Source organism: Aquarana catesbeiana, linkage group LG12 (assembly GCF_042186555.1).
Source record: "Aquarana catesbeiana isolate 2022-GZ linkage group LG12, ASM4218655v1, whole genome shotgun sequence".
Taxonomy (NCBI): Eukaryota; Metazoa; Chordata; class Amphibia; order Anura; family Ranidae; genus Aquarana; species Aquarana catesbeiana.
The window spans coordinates 194,843,958-194,867,774 of NC_133335.1; the positions used below are offsets into that span (position 1 = coordinate 194,843,958).

The window sequence follows — 23,817 nt, forward strand, 5'->3', positions numbered from 1 at the left end:
GTAGTATTTTTGTCTCTCTAATGGCCTGTGACTCCTAGCTTTCCTCTGTTCCAGCACAACAGCCTCTGCCAGTCACTTTGGCACCCAACACTTTTGGGAGTGTTGTGTGTTTGGAAGGAACCACAGCCTGTTGACGGACACATAGGCTTCTTACACTTATGGAAATGTCTAATTTCAGTGAGGCAGTAGCGCTAAAACGAAGGGGAGGTAAGAGGCACAGACTGCTGGAGAGTGCGTATAAAACTACTTATATTGCAAGGACCTCTCCATTTTGGAGAGGCCTCTATTATTTTCAGTTTTGGTTAAAGGGACCTTTCCAAAAAAGACAGATGAAACAAAGGCTAAAAGTGGTCAAACCTTTTGATTTGGGATGGAATTGGGGCTCGCAAATACGAGCAGTTTCATACACACCCTGAATAAAAAGGTAGTTTTTTCTTTTATAGAATGTGGCATAGTGAGCTGCATACTTTTTGGTGTTTGACTGTTTTATTTGTGTTTTCTACAGTTGGGAGCAGCGTGTAGATCAACACGGACGTGTTTATTTTGTGGACCATGTTGCAAAAAGAACCACATGGGATCCACCAGAGCCTCTTCCCGCTGGGTAAGTCTCTCCATATACTAATATATAAGTATTTTTTTCTCAAAGGGCAGATAAATGCCCTTTAATTGTTCTTTTTTTTGTACATTTTATTACCCATGCAATCCCATAGTCTGCTTATCAATATCATACTTTCATTCAGTTAATTTTTTATTTTATTTGTAATTGGTATACCATCATTAATAATACAATGGTGGCACAATTTCATTCAGCTATAGCAGTTGCCTCCAGATGCAAGCACATCTATCAGGCTTCTTTGCAATATGCCTCAGAACCTAAAATGCTAGGGCATCTGTATTAAATTAAGATTTACAGAGGTCCAGTCAGTAAAATTTTCTTCCAGCAGAGGCGCCTTTTTGTGTGTGCCAAACTGCATGTTGCTGCAGCACCATGCAGCTTGGTTCTGCATGATTTTGGAAAAAAAGGTCAAGGACTTCTTACTCCGTTTTTCTTGCGGGTAGTGCAGCCCATTAAAATGGGCTGACCTACCCACCATGTGTGCATCTAATGTACATGCACAGATCTGAACCCATTACTTGAGTGTCCTCAGGTCCCCCTTTACATCACCCACTCTACCCCTTTGACAGTAATGTTCTTGCACTTCTTGAAAGCAACCCCCCAACAGTACTGTCCTCTGCCCCTATTTACATTATCCCCCCACATTATTGTCCTCGGTGCCCCCAATCCCCCCGCACATTACTGTCCTTATTGCCCCCCACTTTACAGTCCTTAGCCTCCACTTTTTAATGTCCTCAGCTCCCCCCGTATTACAGTCCTCAGCTCCCCCACATCACAGCCCTCAGACCGCCACCTTAATGTCCTTAGTCCCCAACATCACAGTCCTGAAATGGATTGCTCCCATACCTCCCAAATTCGAGGACTGGCGAACTCAAGTAAATTCCTCTTTGCTTAAAAAAACAAAAAACAAATATTTAACCTTCGGGGAAGTCCGCTCAAGTTTGATAAATTATGGGAACCCTGGTTACAGGCTGCAGGCCTGGCCCCAATGGCCTTAGTATCACTAAGGCTCCTACAATGTTAAATACAGGTTGGGAGTGTTGGTGTATTGTTGGATCAAGGAGGTATGTGATAGGTAGTAAGGCATAAGGCTGTTTTCACACTGAAAGCACCGGCCGTTAGCAGTGCTTTTGCGGCCCTTTTCGGATGCTAGGTAGGCGCTTTTAACCCCAAAGAAGAGGTTAAAAACTCCCGTGTTGTGGCGCTTCCGAAGCGATGCCCATTCATTGCAATGGGCAGGGGCATTTTGGGAGCTCTGTATACATCGCTCCCGAACCACCCAAAGATGCTGCTTGCAGGACTTTTTCTAATGTCCCGCAAGCACACCGCCCGGGTGTGAAAGCACCCATTGCAGAGAATGGGAGGCAGTTTACAGGTGCTAGTTATAGCGCTAAAACGCCTGAAAACTGCCTCAGTGTGAAAGGGGTCTTATAGAAGTAATAGGCATTAGGTTGGCAACTGGTTTATGTTTCGTTCTTCCCTCTGCCCCTCCCCCCCCCCCCCCCCCACCCCATGTTTTTTTTGGGAGGAGGGGGGTTTCAGTGATGAACAATGTACTTCACACGTTATTATAGTTTTATCAGGGTTAAAGCACTTTCTGTCCAATGCCTTCTATGCTACACATACAGTGGGGACGGAAAGTATTCAAACCCCCATACATTTTTACTCTTTGTTATATTGCAGCCATTTGCTAAAATCATTTAAGTTAATTTCTTTTTCCTCATTAATGTACACACAGCACCCCAATTTGACAGAAAAACACAGAATTGTTGACATTTTGCAGATTTATTAAAAAAGAAAAACTGAAATCTCACATGGTCCTAAGTATTCAGACTCTTTGCTGTGACACTCATATATTTAACTCAGGTGCTGTCCATTTCTTCTGATAATCCTTGAGATGGTTCTACACCTTCATTTGAGTCCAGCTGTTTTTGATTATACTGATTGGACTTGATTAGGAAAACAACACACCTGTGCATGTCAGAGCAAATGAGAATCATGAGGTCAAAGGAACTGCCTGAAGAGCTCAGAGACAGAATTGTGGCAAGGCACAGATCTGGCCAAGGTTACAAAAAAAACTTCTGCTGCACTTAAGGTTCCTAAGAGCACAGTGACCTCCATAATCCTTAAATGGAAGACGTTTGGGACGACCAGAACCCTTTCTAGAGCTGGCCGTCCGGCCAAACTGAACTATCAGGGGAGAAGAGCCTTGGTGAGAGAGGTAAAGAAGAACCCAAAGATCAATGTGGCTGGGCTCCAGAGATGCAGTCGGAAGATGGGAGAAAGTTGTAGACAGTCAACCATCACTGCAGACCTCCACCAGTCGGGGCCTTATGGCAGAGTGGCACAACGGAAGCCCCTCGTCATTGCAAGACACATGAAAGCCCGCATGGAGTTTGCTAAAAAAAAACACCTGATGGACTCCAAGATGGTGAGAAATAAGATTCTTTGAGACCAAGATAGAACTTTTTGGCCTTAATTCTAAGCGGTATGTGTGGAGAAAACCAGCCACTGCTCATCACCTGTCCAATACAGTCCCAACAGTGAAGCATGGTGGTGGCAGCATCATGCTGTAGGGGTGTTTTTTCAGCTGCAGGGACAGGACGACTGGTTGCAATCGAGAGAAAGATGAATGCGGCCAAGTACAGGGATATCCTGAATGAAAACCTTCTCCAGAGTGCTCAGGACCTCAGACTGGGCCGAAGGTTTACCCTCCAACAAGACAATGACCCTAAGCACACAGCTAAATTAACGAAGGAGTGGCTTCATAACAACACCGTGGCTGTCCTTGAATGGCCCAGCCAGAGCCCTGACTTAAACCCAATTGAGCATCTCTGGAGAGACCTAAAAATGGCTGTCCACCAATGTTTAACATCCAACCTGACAGAAATGGAGAGGATCTGCAAGCAAGAATGGCAGAGGATCCCCAAATCCAGGTGTGAAAAACTTGTTGCATCTTTCCCAAAAAGACTCATGGCTGTATTAGATCAAAAGGGTGCTTCTACTATATACTGAGCAAAGGGTCTGAATACTTAAGGCCATGTGATATTTTAGTTTTTCTTTTTTAATAAATCTGCAAAAATGTCAACAATTCTGTGTTTTTCTGTCAATATGGGATGCTGTGTGTACATTAATGAGGAAAAAAATGAACTTAAATGATTTTAGCAAATGGCTGCAATATAACAAAGAGTGAAAAATTTAAGGGGGTCTGAATACTTTCTGTCCCCACTGTATCTACGTGGCTGCTTTAAGGCTTATTTCTACTGATAGTTTTGATGTGTATAATAGGCAAATGACCATTTATAGTCTTTGTTGTTTTTGGTTTGTTTGTATTGTATGAAAAACGATAAAACTTTCAATAAAAAGTTATTTGAAAAAAAAAAAAAAAAAAAAAAGAATTACTAGTTAAATAGCCAAGTAAGAAAAATATATGTTCTGTCTGATGCCCTTGACTTACATGTGCAACAAACTTTTATATCTAGGTGGGAGCGACGTGTAGACCACATGGGGCGGATCTACTATGTTGACCACATAACACGGACTACCACATGGCAGAGACCTACTATTGAATCTGTTCGCAACTACGAACAGTGGCAGCATCAACGAAACCAGCTGCAGGGAGCAATGCAACAGTTCAATCAGCGTTTCATTTATGGGGTAAGTATCATAGCTACAGTAACCATAGAGGGAACGTTGTTGCTTTGATATCATATTGTAATCTTCACTTCACTACCTACAAGAGTTCTTTTTCATTTTAGAATCAGGACCAATTACAAAACAAGGAGTATGACCCACTGGGGCCATTACCTGGCGCATGGGGTAAATATAGTTTTAGTTCTATCTATAAAGGTGCTCATTTATGGAAACACTCTTGGTTGCTTTTGATCACTTTGTGACTTGTCTTTGATTGTTCTAGAAAAGAGAACTGATGCCAATGGCAGGGTATATTTTGTCAATCACACAACGCGGACAACTCAGTGGGAGGACCCGAGGAATCAGGGGTAAGTCCATGAATCTGAACAGGAAATGCAGCCAAAGACCAATGGAGGCAGCGGCTTTGGGGGAAATTAAAGTACACATTTTAGGAGAGGATGCCAAAGGCAAGCTTTGCTGACCTTTCCTTTTTATAATATTTGTTGCCTGGCTGTCATGCTGATGCTCTGGCTTCAAAGCTGTTAGTAGTCACTTTCAGATAGACTTGTAGTTTTGAAGTTGTTTTGCAGCCTAACCAAGCAGCTGAAGAAGCTGGTTTGTAAAGCTTTGTGAATTGATCCTGTTGCATTCATGTGTATCTTAAGCCAAAACTTTTTTTTTTAAAGTGGTGTTCCGGCCGAAATTATACTTTTTAAATAAAAATACCCCTATAATACACAAGCTTAATGTATTCTAGTAAAGTTAGTCTGTAAACTAAGGTCTGTTTTGTTAGTTTATAGCAGTAGTTTGTTATTTTATAAACTTACAGCAGGCCGTGGCCATCTTAAGTGTGGGCATCTGAAGCCAGACTGCATTTCCTCCTGGATCTCATCCTTGCAGATCTCGCACATGCTCAGTGCAGCACAAGCAGTGTAATAGGTTTCAGGTTCCATAGCAACGGCAGTTTCAGAGGAAGTTGCCGCCCCTTCCCAGAAGGCATTGCAAACAGGAAATGATGCGATGGGCCGCGGCCAGGGAGGAGGAAGTGAAAAATGAATACAGCAAATATACAGTAGGTGCTGAGAAAATAAATTTAAAAATATCCAATTCTTTTACAGTGCACAGTTTAGTGAGGGATGCTGAAGAGTTGTAAAGAACGCCACTTTAAGTTTATGATGGTATAAAGAAGATTTAGAACCCCTGTTAAGTGTGTTTGCTTTAAACTGATTCAAAAAAATGCACCCATCTGCTTGAATCGAGCTACAAAAGTAGCTTCAAAACTTTTTTGAGCTTCAGGCATTTTCGAATGGAGATATGAACCACCACGATAAAGAATTATTTTTGTTTTTCTCCCTGAGCGTTTTGGAGCTTTGGACTTCAAGCTATGACATGCTTGGGTATGAATGGGGCCTCATTTTATCATTTGTTGGTCCTAGTGACCACTGTTGTTGGGATTAAAGTTAACCACCTACAGACCGGAAGATTTGGCTGCTTAATGACCAGTCCATTTTTTGCGATACGGTGCTGTCGCTTTAACTGACAATTGTGCAGTCGTGCAACGCTGTACCCAAACAAAATTGACGTCCTTTTTTCCCCCCACAAATAGAGCTTTCTTTTGGTGGTATTTGACAACCTCTGCAGTTTTTATTTTTTGCGCTATAAACAAAAGTGACAATTTTGTAGAAAAAAACAATTTTTTACTTTTTGCTATAATAAATATCCCCAAAATGTTTTTAAACAAATTTCTTCCTCAGTTTAGGCCAATATATGTTCTCCTACATATTTTTGGTTTAAAAAAATCGCAATAAGCGTATGTTGATTGATTTGCGCAAAAGTTATAGCGTCTACAAACTATGGGAAAGATTTATGGCTTTTTTTTTTCACTAGTAATGGCGATGATCTGCTATTTTTAGCGGTACTGCGACCTTGCAGCGGACAGATCGGACACTTTTGACACATTTTTGGGACCATTGACATTTATACACTGATCAGTGCTATAAAAATGCACTAATTACTGTGTAAATGTCACTGGCAGGGAAGGGGTTAACACTAGAGGGCGATCAAGGGGTTAACTGTGTTCCCTAGTTTCTAACTGTATGGGGATTGGGACTGGGGACTAATTGGGGGAGGAGACATATCGTTGTTCCTATTTAGTAGGAACAAACAATGTCTCCTCTCTCCTGACAATGTCTCCTCTCTCTCCTGTTTACACACACAAATCCCTGTTCCTGCTCTCGTGCACGCAATCGCGGGTGGCCGGCGGCGATTGGGTTCCTCCGCCATGCAGCGGGCCCCTCCTGACGGCGCCCGCTATCGCCCTTAAAGATACAGACATACCCATATGGCGATTCGCAATAACGAACCACTTTGCCAACATATATCGGCGTGAGCCAGTCAGCAAGTGGTTAAGGGAAGAGTTGTCACTAAAACCAGAATAGAATACCCTCCAATGGGTGAGCACTTGTTTCCTGGTGACTACTAAAAGGGTGCTTTGAAAAAAAAAAAAAAAAGTTCTTCCTCTTCATGTGGTGTCTCTGGCACAGGAAGATAAAGGAAATGGGACACATTGAAGGGGTTTTAAGAACCCCTTTATTAAAAACTAAATAAAATAAAAAGTTTTGGCTCCAGATATATATAGGCAGTATTGGCATGTAGGATACAAGCTTTTCTTGGGCTCTACACTTAAAGTATAACTTATAGGCAACACTTTTTTAATTTTCATTTTCGCCATCTATGTTTCATTGTAGAGATTTCCCTTCACTTCCTGTCCCATAGCTAAACAGGAAGTGGGAGAAAATCCCTGCAAATGAAGGTAATTCTTTGGGGACCCCCAGGTCACCAGAACTAGTGTCCCCATTGGAAGATTTCCCTTCTATTACTTTTCTGGGGACAACCCAAAATTTTTGATTTTTCTTTTACTTTCACTTTCAATGGTAATGGTAAACGGGACAAATGGAGATGGTGAAATAATTTGGCTGCAATTTTGGATATATATTTTTTTTTATTTTCTAGGTTATTGGTAATCATAGAAAATGCAATCTCCTGCAATTTATTTTCTAATGCCAGGATGTAGGTAATTTGCACACCCCCATGTATTTACTTTAAAATATAATACCTCAAAAAAAGTCTCCTGTATAAAATTTAGCGCAATTTTTTTTTTTTTTTTTTAAGAAAGTTGAAATGTGAAGATCAAAGTGAATGTATGCACTTTTATTTAGGAGACCTTTTAGTCCCCTTTCGACACACGCAGCTCTGCCCAAACCTCCATATGAACACAAAATTCTGTGACATCACATCTCTTCCAATGTAAACACAAAGCTGTGCTGGCAGACAAGGGCAATAAGAGAAGGGGGAAAAATATATTGTTTTATTAAACCTTTACACTGGTGTAGCATATGAGCATACTGATTTCTGTCTTTCAGGCAGCAGAATGAAAAGCCATTACCAGAGGGCTGGGAGATGAGATTTACAGTGGATGGTGTCCCCTATTTTGTCGACCACAACAGAAAAACCACCACCTACATTGATCCCAGGACTGGAAAGTCTGCCCTGTGAGTATGAGATGGAGAATTCTTACCAGGGCTAGGTAAAATGCCTCTAAACCCAAGAAGAAAAATATAAAATCATGCAGCATGCCAGCGCTTAGATGTGGTAGTTTCACTTGTTTTTTTTCTCAGGCTGGGGGGTAGAGCAATGCTGCTCCTGCATAGATACAGTACATGAGTAAGCATTGTCACCCTAGAACAGGATGGGTCATGCACTTTAATATTGAATTAATGTTTTTTGAATGCTACACCCTATATTCTTAGGCACAAAAATATGTTTAAGTATTCACATGCACATTTAAAGTTCCAGTCTCAATTATACCCTATAGTTATTATTAAATTGGAAATAAGTCAGTTCAATATTAATGTGTTTTTTTTTTTTTCCCCCATCCTCTCCTTCCCTTTTTTTATCTATGCAGGGATAACGGGCCACAGATTGCATATGTGCGAGATTTTAAGGCAAAGGTGCAATACTTTCGGTTTTGGTGTCAGGTAAGTACACATACCCACTGAAAATGAATCTATAGCTTCGATGATGTGTTCAAACACATACTTTTTAAAAATTATTTGGCTAACCTCATAAGTCAGTGGAAGTGCTGTATTTATTAGCTTTTTCCAGTTTAACATTATATGTTTTTTCCAATGCAAAGCAATACATTTTTTTGGCATAGAAAAAAGGAGATGTAAAAATACTTTAAAGCTGAACTCATTGGTGGCCCAGCAGGTTTAAAATGCTGACCCTGGTGTGGAGCCTGTAATGTTTTGCAAAGTTCTCACTACCTAACAGTGGAGAGAACTTTGATTGGAGAAGCGACTTTGACATTTTAATTGCATAATTGCAAATCTTAGAACTTTAGGCCTCATGTGGACTGAGCATTTAGCCTCCATGTATGGGACTCCGGCATTTAGGTGCTCTGCTGCCGCCAGCCTTTTAAACTATGAGAGGCTAAAAGCTGCTGCGGCTTGTCTGTGCCAGGAGTGGTAATAACGTTTAGGGCAGTATGCGCCCAGGGAGGAATGCTAAAGATGCAGACTGCTTTTAAAGTCCATAGAGTTTAAAGCGGAGATCCACCCAAAAATGGAACCTCTGCTTTAAGAGTAGGTGACCCCCTGACATGCCACAGAGAGGGGGAGACGAGCGGGGCTTCGTTTCCCCACATCGCTGGACCCTGGGACAGGTAAGTGTCCGATTTATTAAAAGTCAGCAGCTGCAGTATTTGTAGCTGCTGACTTTTAATTTTTTTTTTTTAAGCTGAACTCCACTTTAAAAAAGCTTTTAGCAGCAGGGCTGGATGCTGTCCTCTGCCAGCACCTAAACGTCAGTCTCGTGCACCAGGGCTAAACACCCAGTGTGCATGAGGGTTTTACAGATGTGTGTTTGTTTTGTTTTTAGTCAGCTGTTTGTTACCATATCATTGCTTTATGAATGGACCCCTTAGTGTCAGACACATTTTAAACATCAGACCCAATGTGATCTTTCAAGCTTAACCACTTCAATACCAGGCACTTCCGCCCCTTCCTGCCCTGGACAATTTTCAGCTTTCAGCGCTGTTGCAGTTTGACAATTTTTATAATTTTCTTCCCACAAATAGGGCTTTCTTTTGGTGGTATTTGATCATCACTGGGGTTTTTATTTTTTGCTAAACAAACTAAAAAAGACCGAAATTTTTGAAAAAAAAAAATAAAGTTTTTCTTTGTTTTCGGTTATAAAATTTTGTTTTCTCCTTCACTGATGGGCACTGATGGGGCGGCACTGATATTTAGAATTGATGGGCACTGATATGCGGCACTGATGGGCACCAATAGGCGGCACTGACAGGCGGCTGTGATGGTCACTGACAGGCACTGATATGGGCACCTACAGCTGATGGGCAACTTTTTGGCAGCTATGGTGGCACCTCTTATGGGGCTGTGCTGATTATCAGTGCAGACCCCCCTCTGACAGGCAGAGCTGCCGATTGGCTCTCCCTTTCAGCGCGAACCACTTCCCGGCCGTCAATCTGCTATAGGCCGGACGGAAAGTGATTAAAGTGATTGTAAAGGTTTGTTTATCTTTTTTTTCTTTTTTTTAAACACAAACATCAAGGGTTTTACACAGAGCGGCCCTGATCCTCCTTCTCTGGGGTCCCCCTGCGGGGCTCCTGGCTCCTCTTCTGCATCGAGTGCCCCCACGGAAAGCCGCTTTCCATGGAGACACTCCTGCCGACGCTCCCGAGTCTTGTTGCTGTGACAGGACAAACACCCCCCCCCCCTTCTGTGTCACTGGATGTGATTGACAGCAGCGGGAGCCAAAGGCTCCCGCTGCTATCTATCCAATGAGGACCCCAGACATCGGCTAGAGGTGCTGGGCTCATGCTTGTCGCTGGAACCATTGAGTTCAAATAAGAAAAAGGGGGGCTCCAGGGGGCAGCTGCACCACAGAAGGTAAACCTTGAAACTTTACAACTCCTTTAAAAACAGTTATATTCTATACAAGTCACAGTGTAGCAAATCTTTATATGCTGAATGTGCTATTACAGAAATCCATTTAATATTTATGTGTTATCTTTTAGCAACTATACATGCCGCAGCATGTCAAGATCACTGTCAATAGGAAAACTTTGTTTGAGGATTCTTTTCAGCAGGTATGTGGCCACTTGTTTCACTTTCTTTTTTTTTTTTTTTTTTTTTTCATTACTTTAAAAAATGTTAGCACTTTTTTTGTGAAATATCACCAATGCATTGAAGCAGCCTTAAGGGATAACTTCACCTTTAGTGAAACTGTCTTTTACTACAGCCATGCAGTCAGATTGGTACTTCCCTTTAACCAGTGTTAATTTAGTAGACAAATATTTTTGTAATAGTTCCCTTAGCTGCATGTTTTCAGTAACGAAAATAAAATTCAGTTTCAATTTAGATGACTAAAATACGACTAAAATGGCATTTTAGTCAAAAGACTATGACTAAATCAAAATTTGACATCAGAATTAACAGTGATCAAAAAGCAATATTTTTGTTTCTTTACAAAACTTATTTATAAAGATGATACTTTATTCATTATTCGCAGAGAACTGATAACGTTTTTATTATCGGGTAATAGGTGCAATGGCATTGCAGCCAATGGAGTTTACAGTTTTTTTTTTATATTTTAAAGTTGCACTTCTGTTAAAAAGAAATATTTTTCTCTGTTTAGTATACTGGAGATTTTAGTTGACTAATATATGACTAAAACAATTCAGATGACTAAAATAAAACGCCATTTTAGTCAAAGGAACATGACTAAAACTAAATTGAAATTTGATGTCAAAATTAATACTACCTTCAACTATTATCTTACCTCTGACATAGACCCAGCTGGCCCCTCTTCAGTCTGCCCTATTGTTATCGAAAGGTGAACCATACTCTTGAGTGGCTGCTGGAGGCTGCCGTGAATTTGGCTACACATAGACATTTAATGCAGAAGAGACATAGTATGCCTCATGTGCAATTTTAAAATAACCCTTTCTCAATCTGCTAAAAATGTGTTTTTGCCTTTGTCCAAGTATGAGCAATTTCCTGTGCTAACAGGAAGGTGGGTGGGGAGTAATCTCCCCCACTAGGGATACAGATGTCAATAAAAGCCTGAAAGAACCTCTCCAACCTTTTACCAGTTCTACAGAAAATAAAGGCTTTGGCTAGAACTGGTCTTTAACATAGTAGAAAATGTTTTCTTTACATAGTGGATCCGTGCATGAGTAGTATAAATGTTAGGGCTATCTCACGCTGCCATTTTGGACATTTTTTATTTTTTTTTTTCATCTAGATAATGAGTTTTAACCCACAAGATCTTAGGAGGAGGCTGTGGCTTATTATTCCTGGAGAGGAGGGTTTGGATTATGGAGGAGTGGCAAGGTAAGATCTGTGTGCATGTGTGCATGCATAATATATGTATATATTTGTGACCATATATCTAACACTCGGCTTATCTAATTCTTTCACAGGGAGTGGTTCTTCCTTCTCTCCCATGAAGTTCTGAACCCCATGTATTGTCTGTTTGAGTATGCTGGGAAAGACAACTATTGTCTGCAGATAAATCCTGCCTCCTATATTAATCCCGATCACTTGCGCTACTTCAGGTTTATCGGCAGGTTTATCGCCATGGTAAGTCTACTGGTATTCTGCTTTATCTTCTTATCCATCTGTAATTTGAATTTATCCTGTAGAATTTGGGAGTCCACCAAATGGATTTCATAAACAACAATTCTGGCAAAAAATACATACAGTGAGACATGAAATACTAGGGGGAAAAAAAAAAGATGTAGACGATACCAATTATTTCAGGGAGTTCTGAAAGTTTAAAGTTTTTTAACATACAATTTATTTTTCCCAGGCTTTGTTTCATGGCAAATTCATAGACACTGGTTTCTCCTTACCATTCTACAAACGTATACTAAACAAGCCAGTGGGGCTGAAGGATTTGGAATCGGTGGATCCAGAGTTTTACAATTCCCTGATCTGGATAAGGTAGGTTATAAGGTTGAAGCCCTGTACTTGAACTGCAGTTGATGTAAATTGTGGAGGAAACGTTTTGAGGCTTTTATGCTGATCAAGTGTAATTATGCTTGACAGCCACTACTTTCTGGAAATAAATTGGGTACTGTATGGAAGGATGCATCACCTTTATCTTAGAGCGATTAAAAGAAAATAGACCTGACGCTACCTTGTTGCCAGTGGTAATTTGTACATAGGTTGCGACTGTTTTATTTTCTTTACTTGCCCAGAGATGACGTATCAATCTTGTCCACCTATAGGAAACCAGGAAAATGCCAAGGAGAAATATAGGGGGAGCACCCGATTCACTGAATAAGTAAAATGCCTATCACTCTGTCCCACAGACTAGCAAAGGGGAACCCAAACTGTAGTTGGGTTGATTAATGATAAAAATGGAGATCTTTTAGGCCTACACTTGCAACGATACGTGGAAGCCCCAAACAGCTTTTGAAGTGTTTTTCTTTTTATGAGAGTTCCCACACTGGGAGATTTAGAGCAATGGCCAAATTAAGAGAGCAATCTTATTTAGTGATTATGCCAGAGCTCTATAAATACTATACAAATACTGTGATAAATATCCATGTGAGTATGACCCTTGTAGCTAAGTGCTTACATTCACAGGCTTTGTTTGCATCTTTTCTTTGTGTCTGTGCTACTTTTGCCTCATACAGCTGTGGCCAAAAGTTTTGAGAATGACACCAATATAAATTTTTACAGTGTGCTGCTTCAGTGTTTTTTAGATTTTTATTTTTTTTTGTCAGTTGTTACTATGGTATACTGAAATATAATTACAAGCATTTCATAAGTGTAAAAGGTTTTTTTTGACAATTACATTACATTTATGCAAAAGATCAATATTTGCAGTGTTGACCCTTCTTTTTCAATACCTCTGCAATTCTCCCTGGCATGCTGTCAACTTCTGGGCCACATCCTGATTGATGGAAGCCCATTCTTGCATAATCAATGCTTGGAGTTTGTCAGAATTTATGGAGTTTTTTGTTCACCCACTTCTTGAGGATTGACAACAAGTTCTCAATGGGATTGAGGTCTGGGGAATTTCCTGGCCATGGACCTAAAATTTCGATGTTTTGTTCCCCAAGCCACTCAGTTATTACTTTTGCCTTATGGCATTGTTCGTCACCAAACTGTTCTTGGATGGTTGGGAGAAGTTGCTCTCGAAGGACATTTTTGTACCATTCTTTCTTCATGGCTGTGTTCTTCAGAAAAATTGTGAGTGAGCCCACTCCCTTGGCTGAGAAGCAACCCCACACATGAATTGTCTCGGCATGCTTTACTGTTGGCATGACACAGGACTGATGGTAGCTCACCTTTTCTTCTCTGGACAAGGTTTCTTCTGGATGCACCAATCCATTGCAAAGGGGATTTTCCTGGAGAGAAGGGTCGTCTTTGCTGCCCTTCTTAACAGGCCATTCTCCAAAACTCTTCGCCTTACTGTGCGTGCAGATGCACTCACACCTGTCTGTTGCCACTCCTGAGCAAGCTGTGCACTTGTTGTGACCCGATCCCACAGCTGAATCAACCATAGGAGATGGTCCTGTCGCTTGCTGGACTTTCTTGGGTGCCCTGAAGCCTTCTTCACAAATGCAGGGGAAATGTTTTTTTTTATGGGATTAAGTTCATTTTCATGGCAAAGAGGGACTTTGCAATTCATCTGATCACTCTTAATAACATTCTGGAGTATATGCAAATTGCCGTAATAAAAACTGAGGCAGCAGACTGTAAAAATTAATATTTGTGTAATTCTCAAAACTTTTGTCAAAACCTCTCAGAAGCACCTGAAAGCATACTGCATTTAAATCACTTTTGAGTTTTAAGCTCATGAAATGAGCCTTGGCTTGTAAAGCAGTCTGCCCAGCCATTCAGCCCCTTCATGCCTACAATATCTATATTAAAGCCCAGCTGAACTCTTGGCTTAAATCACTGAAATACATTCCAAAACTAAATATGTTCTGAGTCTGTCTGTTTTCTTTTAAGTAGCTACAGCCTGTGTAGAAAAGTCTGTCCCCAACAGGGAATGGGGGCCTTGATCTCTGCTGATAACCATCCATATTCCCATTGCACACATTTCTGATAAAGGCTCCTAGGATACCGGGTGCTGCAGCAACCACCACCTGGAGACTGGACCATGCATGACAGTGTAGACATTTGCCAGCACACCATTAATCTTCAAGTTGAGTCCAAACATTTTTTGTTTTATTTTATTGAAGTATGAGCACATCAGAGTGCAGCATTTCGGAGCCACGCAGGACCCCTTCGTCAGACATGTGACCTCACATGCCTGACAAAGGCGACCTGCTTGGCACCGAAATGTTGCACTCCCTTGTTTATGATGTGATCATACTTCAATAAAAAAAAGTTTAGACTCAACTTGAAGATCCGTGGTGTGCTAGCAAATATCTACATTGCTGTTTGCTGAGGTACAACACGCGCCCCCCTGCTAAAGTCAGAGCTAGAACTCTCCAATAAGAAGGGAGTAATGCTTATTGCAGAGTTCTAGGTCTGACTCAGCAAAGGGGGTATGTTGGAGCTGCAGAGAGACCACTGCTTCCACACAGAGAGCAGGGGTCCTGTTCAGCACACTGGCAGAGGATAGGCTTTTCCTCTCGGGCTTTAGCTGTTTTAGAAAGAAAAGAACTGTAAGACGTTGATCTTTTCTTGTGATGCACTTTTATATATATTTAGTGGATTAAACTTTCAGAGAAAACAGGGAAAACTGAGTGTTTGCTTTCATACTGAGAGCTAAAAAACCAACACTCTGTGTGCTAGTAGCTCTAAAATGCAGCTGTCCACTACAGCTCAGGTCCTGCTTTAGAGATCCCACGTGGTGATCACTTGCAGGCTGGAGGCCTCATTTAAAAAAAAAATAAAATAAAAAAGAACCTTTTTTGTTTTGCAAATTAGTAATGGCTTTACTGTCACGTTAACTCAAGCATACAGACACTGCTAAATTTTCGGGGCATCTAGGCATCAATGAGCTCTGGCTGATAAACTGTTTAAACTGATCAAGCAGGATGTGATATGAATTAACTACTATATTTACTAACCCTAGATTATACACAGTTCTGTCATAGATTGTGTTGGTGAAAGTTTTTTTTGTACTTTAATGGTTCTGGCTGTATTTTTCTCAGGGAGAACAACATAGAAGAATGTGGTCTGGAGATGTACTTCTCAGTGGATAAGGAGATTCTTGGGGAAGTAAAAAGTCACGATCTCAAGCCAAATGGGAGCAACCTCCAGGTGACAGAGGAGAACAAAGAGGAATATATCAGGTAGCTTTTGCCATTTGTAATAAAATCTAGGATGCATTATAATGTTGTGTAAAATGCACTTGGTATAGTGCGTTCCTGAACATTACTGATCTCATCAAGTTTTATTGTGTTGCATCTGCTCCCGTTCTCTGTAGGCTGGTGGCAGAGTGGAGACTGTCTCGAGGCGTAGAAGAACAGACTCAGGCTTTTTTTGAGGGTTTTAACGAAATTCTTCCCCAGCAGTACCTACAGTATTTTGATGCCAAAGAATTAGAAGTAAGACTTGTTAATTACAGCATAACACCAGTGTGTACTGTTAGTAGTTCAATGAATTATAAGTATTTTTTTATTTAATTGCTCAGGTTCTTCTGTGTGGCATGCAGGAAATAGACCTAAATGACTGGCAAAGGAACACCATATACCGGCACTATACAAGAACCAGCAAGCAGATTGTTTGGTTCTGGCAGGTAAGAAAGCTGCGGGGTTTTTTTTAAATAGCTGAGAAATAGGTATGAGTAAATTGATACATGAATTGGATGAATCTGCTTAAAACTGACTATAGACGGAGCAAATTTCTTTCCTGCAACTACGGGTTGCAGGAAAGAAATTTGCTAGATTCCCCCATCAACACAATAGGGGTTATTTACTAAAGTGCAAGTGCACTTAAAGTGCACTTGGAAGTACAGTCGCTGTAGATCTGAGGGAGACCAACAAGGACAATAAAAAAAACTGCATTTTTGCTTGCACATGATTGGATGATAGAAATAAGCAGGGCTTGCCCTCACTTCAGATCTTCCCCTACAGCGGCTGCACTTCCAAGTACACTTGCAGTGCACATGTAGTGCACAGTGTTTTTGCCTTCAGTAAATCAACCCCAAAGTGTTGACGAGGGAAATTCCTCCTGCCGGGCCATTGTGTTCTCCGAGCGGGGGAGGCTGTCCCCACCAGGAGAACACAGTGATTATTGCTAGTCGCTGTAGCAGTCGCTAGCAATAATCACATGTAAAATCTGGTAGGCTGGTTGTACCCAAGTTGATCGATCAATAAACTTGGGTACATTCAGCCTGCCCATACATGGTTCGAATCTCATCCGGTTACTGCTGAACCGGCTGGTATCCGAACAGTCTATGGCCGGCTTTACCTCCTAACTGTAAATTGCACTAAGGTTGAGATGAAGCGTCATGCACCGCTTCAGTTTAAACCGTACATTACCATTTATGTTGAATGCATTGGACACACCTAATGCATGTGTCACACTAGCAAATTTGTAACAGCTACAGAATCCTTGTTCTTGGTGTTTTTGTGGTTAGAAAAATGTACTGCAGTCATTGAAGTCTGCGTTGCAAAAATTGCAAGTGATTTATAGTACATTTACTGGGCGATTGATGCATTTGGAGCAAGCGCCAGAATCGACAATCCAAAGTATATTTCCACTGTTGCAGTAAAATTTGAGAAACGCCCACTATGTTGTAATGTGGTGTTATTCAAACAGCATACCTAAAAATGATTTTAGAAATTTACCTTTATAGTTGTTTCTTCCAACTATTCTGAACAATTTTAGAGGGACAAAGTGGGGACATAGTTTCCTCTCAATAACATACAGGCATACCCCACTTTTAAGTACACAATGGGACCAGAGCATGTATGTAAAACGAAAATGTACTTAAAGTGAAGCAATACCTTTTTTCACTTCTGGGGGGTCAGGGGCTGTAGAGGGTTGATCAGGGCCTATAGTGGAGGGCCATGTGCTGTAGTGGGGGGGGGGGGGGGGGAGTGAAGTTTATAGTACTGTACAGTAATCCACTTACGTTTAGGCAACCACTCTGGGCTGGCAGGCATGGCTGGTGGACAACTCTGGGCTGGCTGGTGGGAAATTTGCCTCTTCACTGACGACAGCAACGCCTCTTCCAGGCCATAATGTGGCTGCGTGGCGTGAGATGTCTATACTTGCGAGGTACTTTACATACACTTGCGGGTATGTCCGCACTCGCAAATGTAGGTAAAGTGAGTGTACTTAAAGCGGGTTATGCCTGTACAATCCAGAATCCTAGCCAAGATCTTTAACCCTTTGTTAGGACAGATAGTGTTGAAATCTAGATTACACTTGATGAAGAGAACTTGTCAGCACAGTGCAGACAGGATTAATTAAGGTAAGGATCACCTCCAAAGCCACCTCTATAATTTTACATAAGGGGAAGCTAGGTAGCTAGTTTAGACATGTTACAATTTACTGCTTACATTTTATGTACTTTTAAGTAGTATTGTTGTGCTGTGTGAATAGTAACATGTAACAAATATCAAGTAGATATTATCCCAATTCGGCTGCAAAAGAGGAAATAAATTTTAAGGAGTTATGTTATGTGATGCAATTGCTAGTGACCATGGCACACAACTGATTTGTAGCTGCTTGGGTAAAAATTGTATATAGCTACTCTAGATTCAGCAACAAATGGCCAGGAAGAAGAAAGATTTGTAGCTGCTATAAATCTTCTGCTGCTGTGACATGGCCATAATAATTCTACCACATGTCAGACTCTGAGTCCATTTATTTACCACTAATCAGATATACACAGCCTTGTATTCATTTCATCAGGAGACCTTACTAAAGAAGAGATATATGCTGTAAATTTTATTTTGTTTTTTTTTTTTTCCAACAGTTTGCAAAAGAGATTGACAATGAGAAGCGCATGAGGCTCCTTCAGTTTGTTACTGGCACTTGTCGGTTACCAGTTGGAGGCTTTGCTGACCTCATGGGTATGTAACTGAGCAGTAGTCAAGTGCAAAAATATAACTGCCAAAACTGTACATTATATTTTAAACTAAACAGAATATACTTGTTAATCTTTACTTTTTTACTATATACTAGAATCATTGGTGTCCTTTTTGCATCTCCGCATGCCAAAGCCAGCTACATCTTTAGTTCTGCTGCTCACCATTCTTTTTTTTTTTTTTTTTTTTTCTTTCAAATATACATTTTTATTAAATATGCACAAAGGGAGAAAACCCATCATTGCAACAAAAATATAGACATCATTGAACATGAAGTACCGTGTATTTGAGAACGTTAAACATGTTGCATCAATATCCTTCATAACACTCGATCATGAGAGTGGAAGCCATCAATGTGTGTACTATATATTCATATAGCTGCTCACCATTCTGGATGGCTCATTGCTTACACAATTACAGTAGCAAGGTTGCCATGGTGACACTGACACAGGACATGCGTAATCAGCAGCTTAATGCTGGGTTCACACTGGTGCGATGCGGGCAACCCTGTAAATTCTGTGCGGGTTCCTGCATCGCACCTGAATTGCAGACGGTTCACACTGACATCTGCGAACTGCTGCGGGTGTCATTAGAAAGTTAATGACACCGCCAGATAGGTTTGCAGATCTCAGTACCCATGTGATCTGATTCCAGTGCAGACCAAAAAAAGGTCCTGTACCATTTTGGTTCACCATTGTGATTCCAATTCAGCCATACACAAATTGTGTGGCTGAATTAGCATCGCACAGACATTGCATGTGATCTGCACAGCAATGCGCTGCAAATCACATGGGATGTCTGTCCGCACTAGAGTGAACCCAGCCTAAAAGCTGAAGGGAATATTAAAGATCTGCCACCTTTTGTCAATTATTAATTATTAAAGTCTTATGCTGCTAATCTTTATAGTGAGTTGTTTTAACTTTAGTGTACAGTCACATGGGAAGCTGAGGCAATTGCAAGTGAATGAAAATGAGACTTTACATTCTATTCTAGTTTTCAGTGAACGCTCCACAGCTGAAAAAACGCAGCCTACTAGAATCCATTATGAACTTGCCAATTGTTTGAGTCAAAAGGACTTCAAAAATTATAAGTCCGTTAGACTATTACAAAGCAAGATGAACTTTGAGATGGTACAGAATTGGAAAGGAGACTTTTAACAACTCTAACTTAATCTCTGGATGTGTTATTTACAGCTCTGGCAATGTGGTTATACCAATTTGCCATTAGTTTGTTTTAAAGGGCATATATACACTTTTGTACATATTTTGTTTTCACTATTGGGATCATGACTTAAAATCAGTTAAAAACTATTTTTAGATGGGTTAATATAAAACATTGCATATTAATATTTCGAGTTCAGACTTTTTTTTTTTTAATACATGACCATACATCACATGCAGATCAGTGTGTTATCGAAGCAGCAAGATCTCCGCTCACAGGGAGTAAAGTACATGTAGTTGTAAGTTACAAGGATACATATTAGGTGGAACCCTCTTGGCGAGAAGATAGCGAAGATGCAGATAATGATCCTCCTAAGTGGCAATGTCAAGTAGATATGAAACTCTTAATGAAAATAAAAAGGAGGGAGAGGAAAAAAGTAGACCAATGGTCATGTGCTTAATTGGCCCAGATAGGTGATCTGAGGGTTTCAAAGACCAGGGACAGGGGGTAAGAGAATCAGAGAAGGAGGAGGGGGTTGATTCCAGTAGTCATCCAAGGGGAAATCTGGAGAGTGCCAGGAACTAGCTTGGTTCCAATGAGGTTACGGTTTCCAAAGAGTACTATCAAAAGTGGGAGACAAGAATTTATCGATCCAGGGTTGCAAAGCTTTTGTATATCACTGGACCTTTGCCCTGCAAGGTGGCCTCAATTGTGACATGTATCATCGCCTGTGTGACTGTTTTGTGGCGATTGTACAAAGTGCTGCTGTTTTCCAGGATCTAGCGATTCATTTGTGTGTGTGTGTATATGTGTGTGTGTGTGTGTATGTATATGTATATATATATATATATATATATATATATATATATATATATATAAATAATGTGTGTGTGTATACGTGATTCTGCACTTCCACATAGGGGGCACGCTATGTGGTGGATTTTGTTTCCCTGCAAAGCGCATCCCTTAGTAAAAATACCACACTGTGTACACACAAACATTGGTTAGGCATACATTTAACTCTTTGTTGACCCTAGATGTTTAACCCCTTCCCAGCCCGTGTCAGTACAGTGACAGTGCAAAATTTTAGCACTGTTCACTGTATTAGTGACCCTAGTTCCCGCAGAGTGCCAGTGTCAGACTGTCCTCCGCAATATCGCAGTCTTGCTATAAGTTGCTGATCACAGTCATTACTAGTATAAAAATAAATGAATAAAAATTCCAGTATATATCCCATAATTTGTAGACGCTATGTTTTCACAAACCAATCAATATACGCTTATTGGGATTTTTTTTTTTTACCAAAAATATTGAGCAGAATATATATTGGCCTACATTTCTGAAGAAATTTGATTTTTGAATTTTTTTTTTTTTATTGGATGTAATTTATAGCAGAAAGTAAAAAATATTATTTGTTTCTTCTCAAAATTGTCGGTCTTTTTTTGTTTAGCGCAAAAAATAAACCCACTGGTGATCAAATACCACCAAAAAAATTTGTAGGGGGAAAAGGGCACATTCCATTTATAGACAACGTTAAATCACCGCCCAATTGTCAGTTACAGTAACGCAGCGCCGTATAGCAAAACATTGCCTGGTCATGAAGGGGGGTAAATCTTTCACAGGTCAAGTGGTTAAGGAACTCAGTAGCTCAAGCTGCACGAGTCAGAAGGGCGATTTATTTTTATTTTATTTTTTTTCCCTTTTTCCAGAGGGCTCTGTTAAAAGTTTGTCAGCAAGTCTGCTTGCTAGCAGCTCTGTACCTACACACCCCCCACCCCCCCAAAAAAAAGGAAATGGCCTCCATTACACTTTATGTCAGACCTGCTTTGTATAAATGCAGGTTTTTTTTTTTCTCAAAGGTATCATTTTGACTGGACCATTAGCTGCTTTTAGGGCTGTGCTTAGAGAAAATAGTTTTCTGTGCTTCCAGAATCTGATTAGAAACCCTAAATGTGGCTTTACTCATTTAAACACACTTTACAGCAACAAATTCTAAACGAAGGAAAAGGTGATTTGGGATGCATAAAAAGTTGTTTATAGAAAAGAGGATTATTGCTGAAACATGTTCCCAAACAGGGAGTCAAACTGGCCCGAATCCTACACTCCTATGATCTCATAGATACTTGGCGGGATTCCCATCCCACCACCAGAGACTATACTCATTATTCTCAGGTCCATAAAACGTATTCGCGCATAGACCATTTGTTAACGCAATCTTCACTTTTACCCTCAATCGAATCAGTCAAAATAGTACCTAGCTCATGGTCAGATCACTCCTCAGTGCTGATGGCACTGACTGATCTATGGAAAAAACCAAAACCCTCCATATGGTGACTTAACGCATCGTTACTCAATGACCCTATTATATACACTGAAATTGAGAAGGCCATACAACAATTCTTTACAGTTAATCGAGCTAATGACACGTCCCCAAGTATTAATTGGGCGGCACATAAAGCCACCATTCGTTGCACATTGATTCAGGTGGCCTCTAGGAAAAAAAGGGATGATGCACAAAAAATCCAACAAGAAGATGAATTACATAAAATAGTTCAGGAACAAAAATCTAACCCTCATCTTGACCTGCGACATAAAATAGACACAGCTAGAACGGCACTAAATCTTAGTTTAACAACCAAAGCTGAGAAATTTCTACGCTGGTCTAGACATCGCTATTATACCAAGGGTGACAAACCTACCACACTTTTAGCTAGAAAACTTACACCGCGACCATTTAACCCAGCCATGCCTAGACTGCGTACTCGAGACGGGAAAATCACTCAAAACCCCCAAGAGATACTTCTAGAATTTTCAAAATTCTTTACTGATCTGTATAATAAGCCCACCTCATTTTCCAACGACCGAGCAGAGGAATTTTTCAAAGACATCCCCTTGCCAACATTAGAACAGGAACACACAGAATTAATGGAAGCAGACTTCACGGAAGGAGAAATTCTGGCAGCCATTAAGAGCTTGAACCCCTCAAAGGCACCTGGCCCAGATGGCTTTACGGACCACTATTACAGAAAATTTGCAGCCATACTGACTCCCCACTTGTGTTCCTTTTTTAATGCGATACGGAAAGGCAACCCCTTATCTTTACATGAAAATGAGGCCCTCATTCAAGTAATCCCTAAACCAGGAAAGGATCATGGGGATCCCGCAAATTATCGCCCGATATCGCTTATTAATGTGGACCTTAAACTAATGACCAAAGTCTTGGCAACCAGAATGAATTCTTTTCTGGCCAAATATATCCACCCTGATCAAGTGGGATTTGTTCCAAACAGACAGGCCCCGGATCAAACCCGACGAGCGATAGACATCATTGCAGCACTTAATTCAAACTGGGACAATTTGGGGCCGCGGAGGGGTATGATTTTGTCATTAGACCTTTGTAAGGCTTTCGACTCGGTAACGTGGGAGTATATATACTACGCATTGAGAAGATATGGATTTGGGCCCCATTTCCTGAATATATTACAAGTACTGTACAAAACACCCACGGCCAAAATCCAGATAAAAGGCTACAAATCCCACACAATTAACATACACAGGGGAACGAGACAAGGGTGCCCCCTCTCTCCTATTCTATTTATCTTAGCAATAGAACCCCTAGCGATAAAGCTTAGGAACCACCAAGACATAAAAGGCATATGCTGCGGAGACGGGGAGCAGAAATGCTCTCTGTTCGCCGATCATATCCTTATGTTCCTTTCCTCCCCGATCACGTCCCTTCCTAACTTATACCGAGTCTTGAGGCGCTTCACTGCACTCTCAGGTCTCACGATAAACCACTCCAAATCTGAAGCTCTAAATCTGACCCTAGAACCACAGACTGTACAACTTCTCCAAAAATCATTTCAGTTTAGATGGCAACAAAATAAACTCCCATATTTGGGAATTTTTCTAACCAACAATCTGCAGACTCTGTATCAGGCCAATTACCCCCCTCTCTATAAGAAGCTATCAGCAGACTTATTGTCATGGGCTAAAAGCCCTCCATCGTGGTTTGGCAGACTGTATTCCATTAAGATGAATATCTTACCAAGACTGTTGTATTTGTTCAGAACCCTTCCAATAGCAATCAATAGACATGATCTTAAGGTTTTTCAGAAAAAGATTATGCAGTTTATTTGGGGAGACACAAGACCCAGGGTGAATCAGCGAACCCTATACGCTCCCAGACTTAAAGGGGGGTTGGGAGTACCAAATTTGGTCAGGTATTTTGAGGCAGCCCAATTGGCCCAATTAATTCGCACTCACTCTGGACTGCCTCAACCATCTTGGATGAAGCTGGAATCATCCCCATACC

At 40.8% G+C, this 23,817-nt stretch overlaps 1 protein-coding gene across 2 annotated transcripts in view; it reads left to right on the forward strand.

The window, feature by feature from the left end:
* ITCH (itchy E3 ubiquitin protein ligase) overlaps nt 1–23,817 on the forward strand; it is a 141,848-nt gene that overhangs the window by 109,115 nt on the left and 8,916 nt on the right. For both annotated transcript variants that reach the window (XM_073606367.1, XM_073606368.1), the window contains exons 9-22: nt 506–601; nt 4,099–4,273; nt 4,375–4,435; nt 4,533–4,617; nt 7,672–7,800; nt 8,214–8,286; nt 10,347–10,418; nt 11,576–11,664; nt 11,754–11,913; nt 12,143–12,276; nt 15,453–15,593; nt 15,728–15,848; nt 15,935–16,039; nt 18,230–18,326. In XM_073606367.1, the coding sequence (XP_073462468.1) occupies nt 506–601; nt 4,099–4,273; nt 4,375–4,435; nt 4,533–4,617; nt 7,672–7,800; nt 8,214–8,286; nt 10,347–10,418; nt 11,576–11,664; nt 11,754–11,913; nt 12,143–12,276; nt 15,453–15,593; nt 15,728–15,848; nt 15,935–16,039; nt 18,230–18,326 (1,538 nt within the window). The remainder of the gene's footprint in view (nt 1–505; nt 602–4,098; nt 4,274–4,374; nt 4,436–4,532; nt 4,618–7,671; nt 7,801–8,213; nt 8,287–10,346; nt 10,419–11,575; nt 11,665–11,753; nt 11,914–12,142; nt 12,277–15,452; nt 15,594–15,727; nt 15,849–15,934; nt 16,040–18,229; nt 18,327–23,817) is intronic.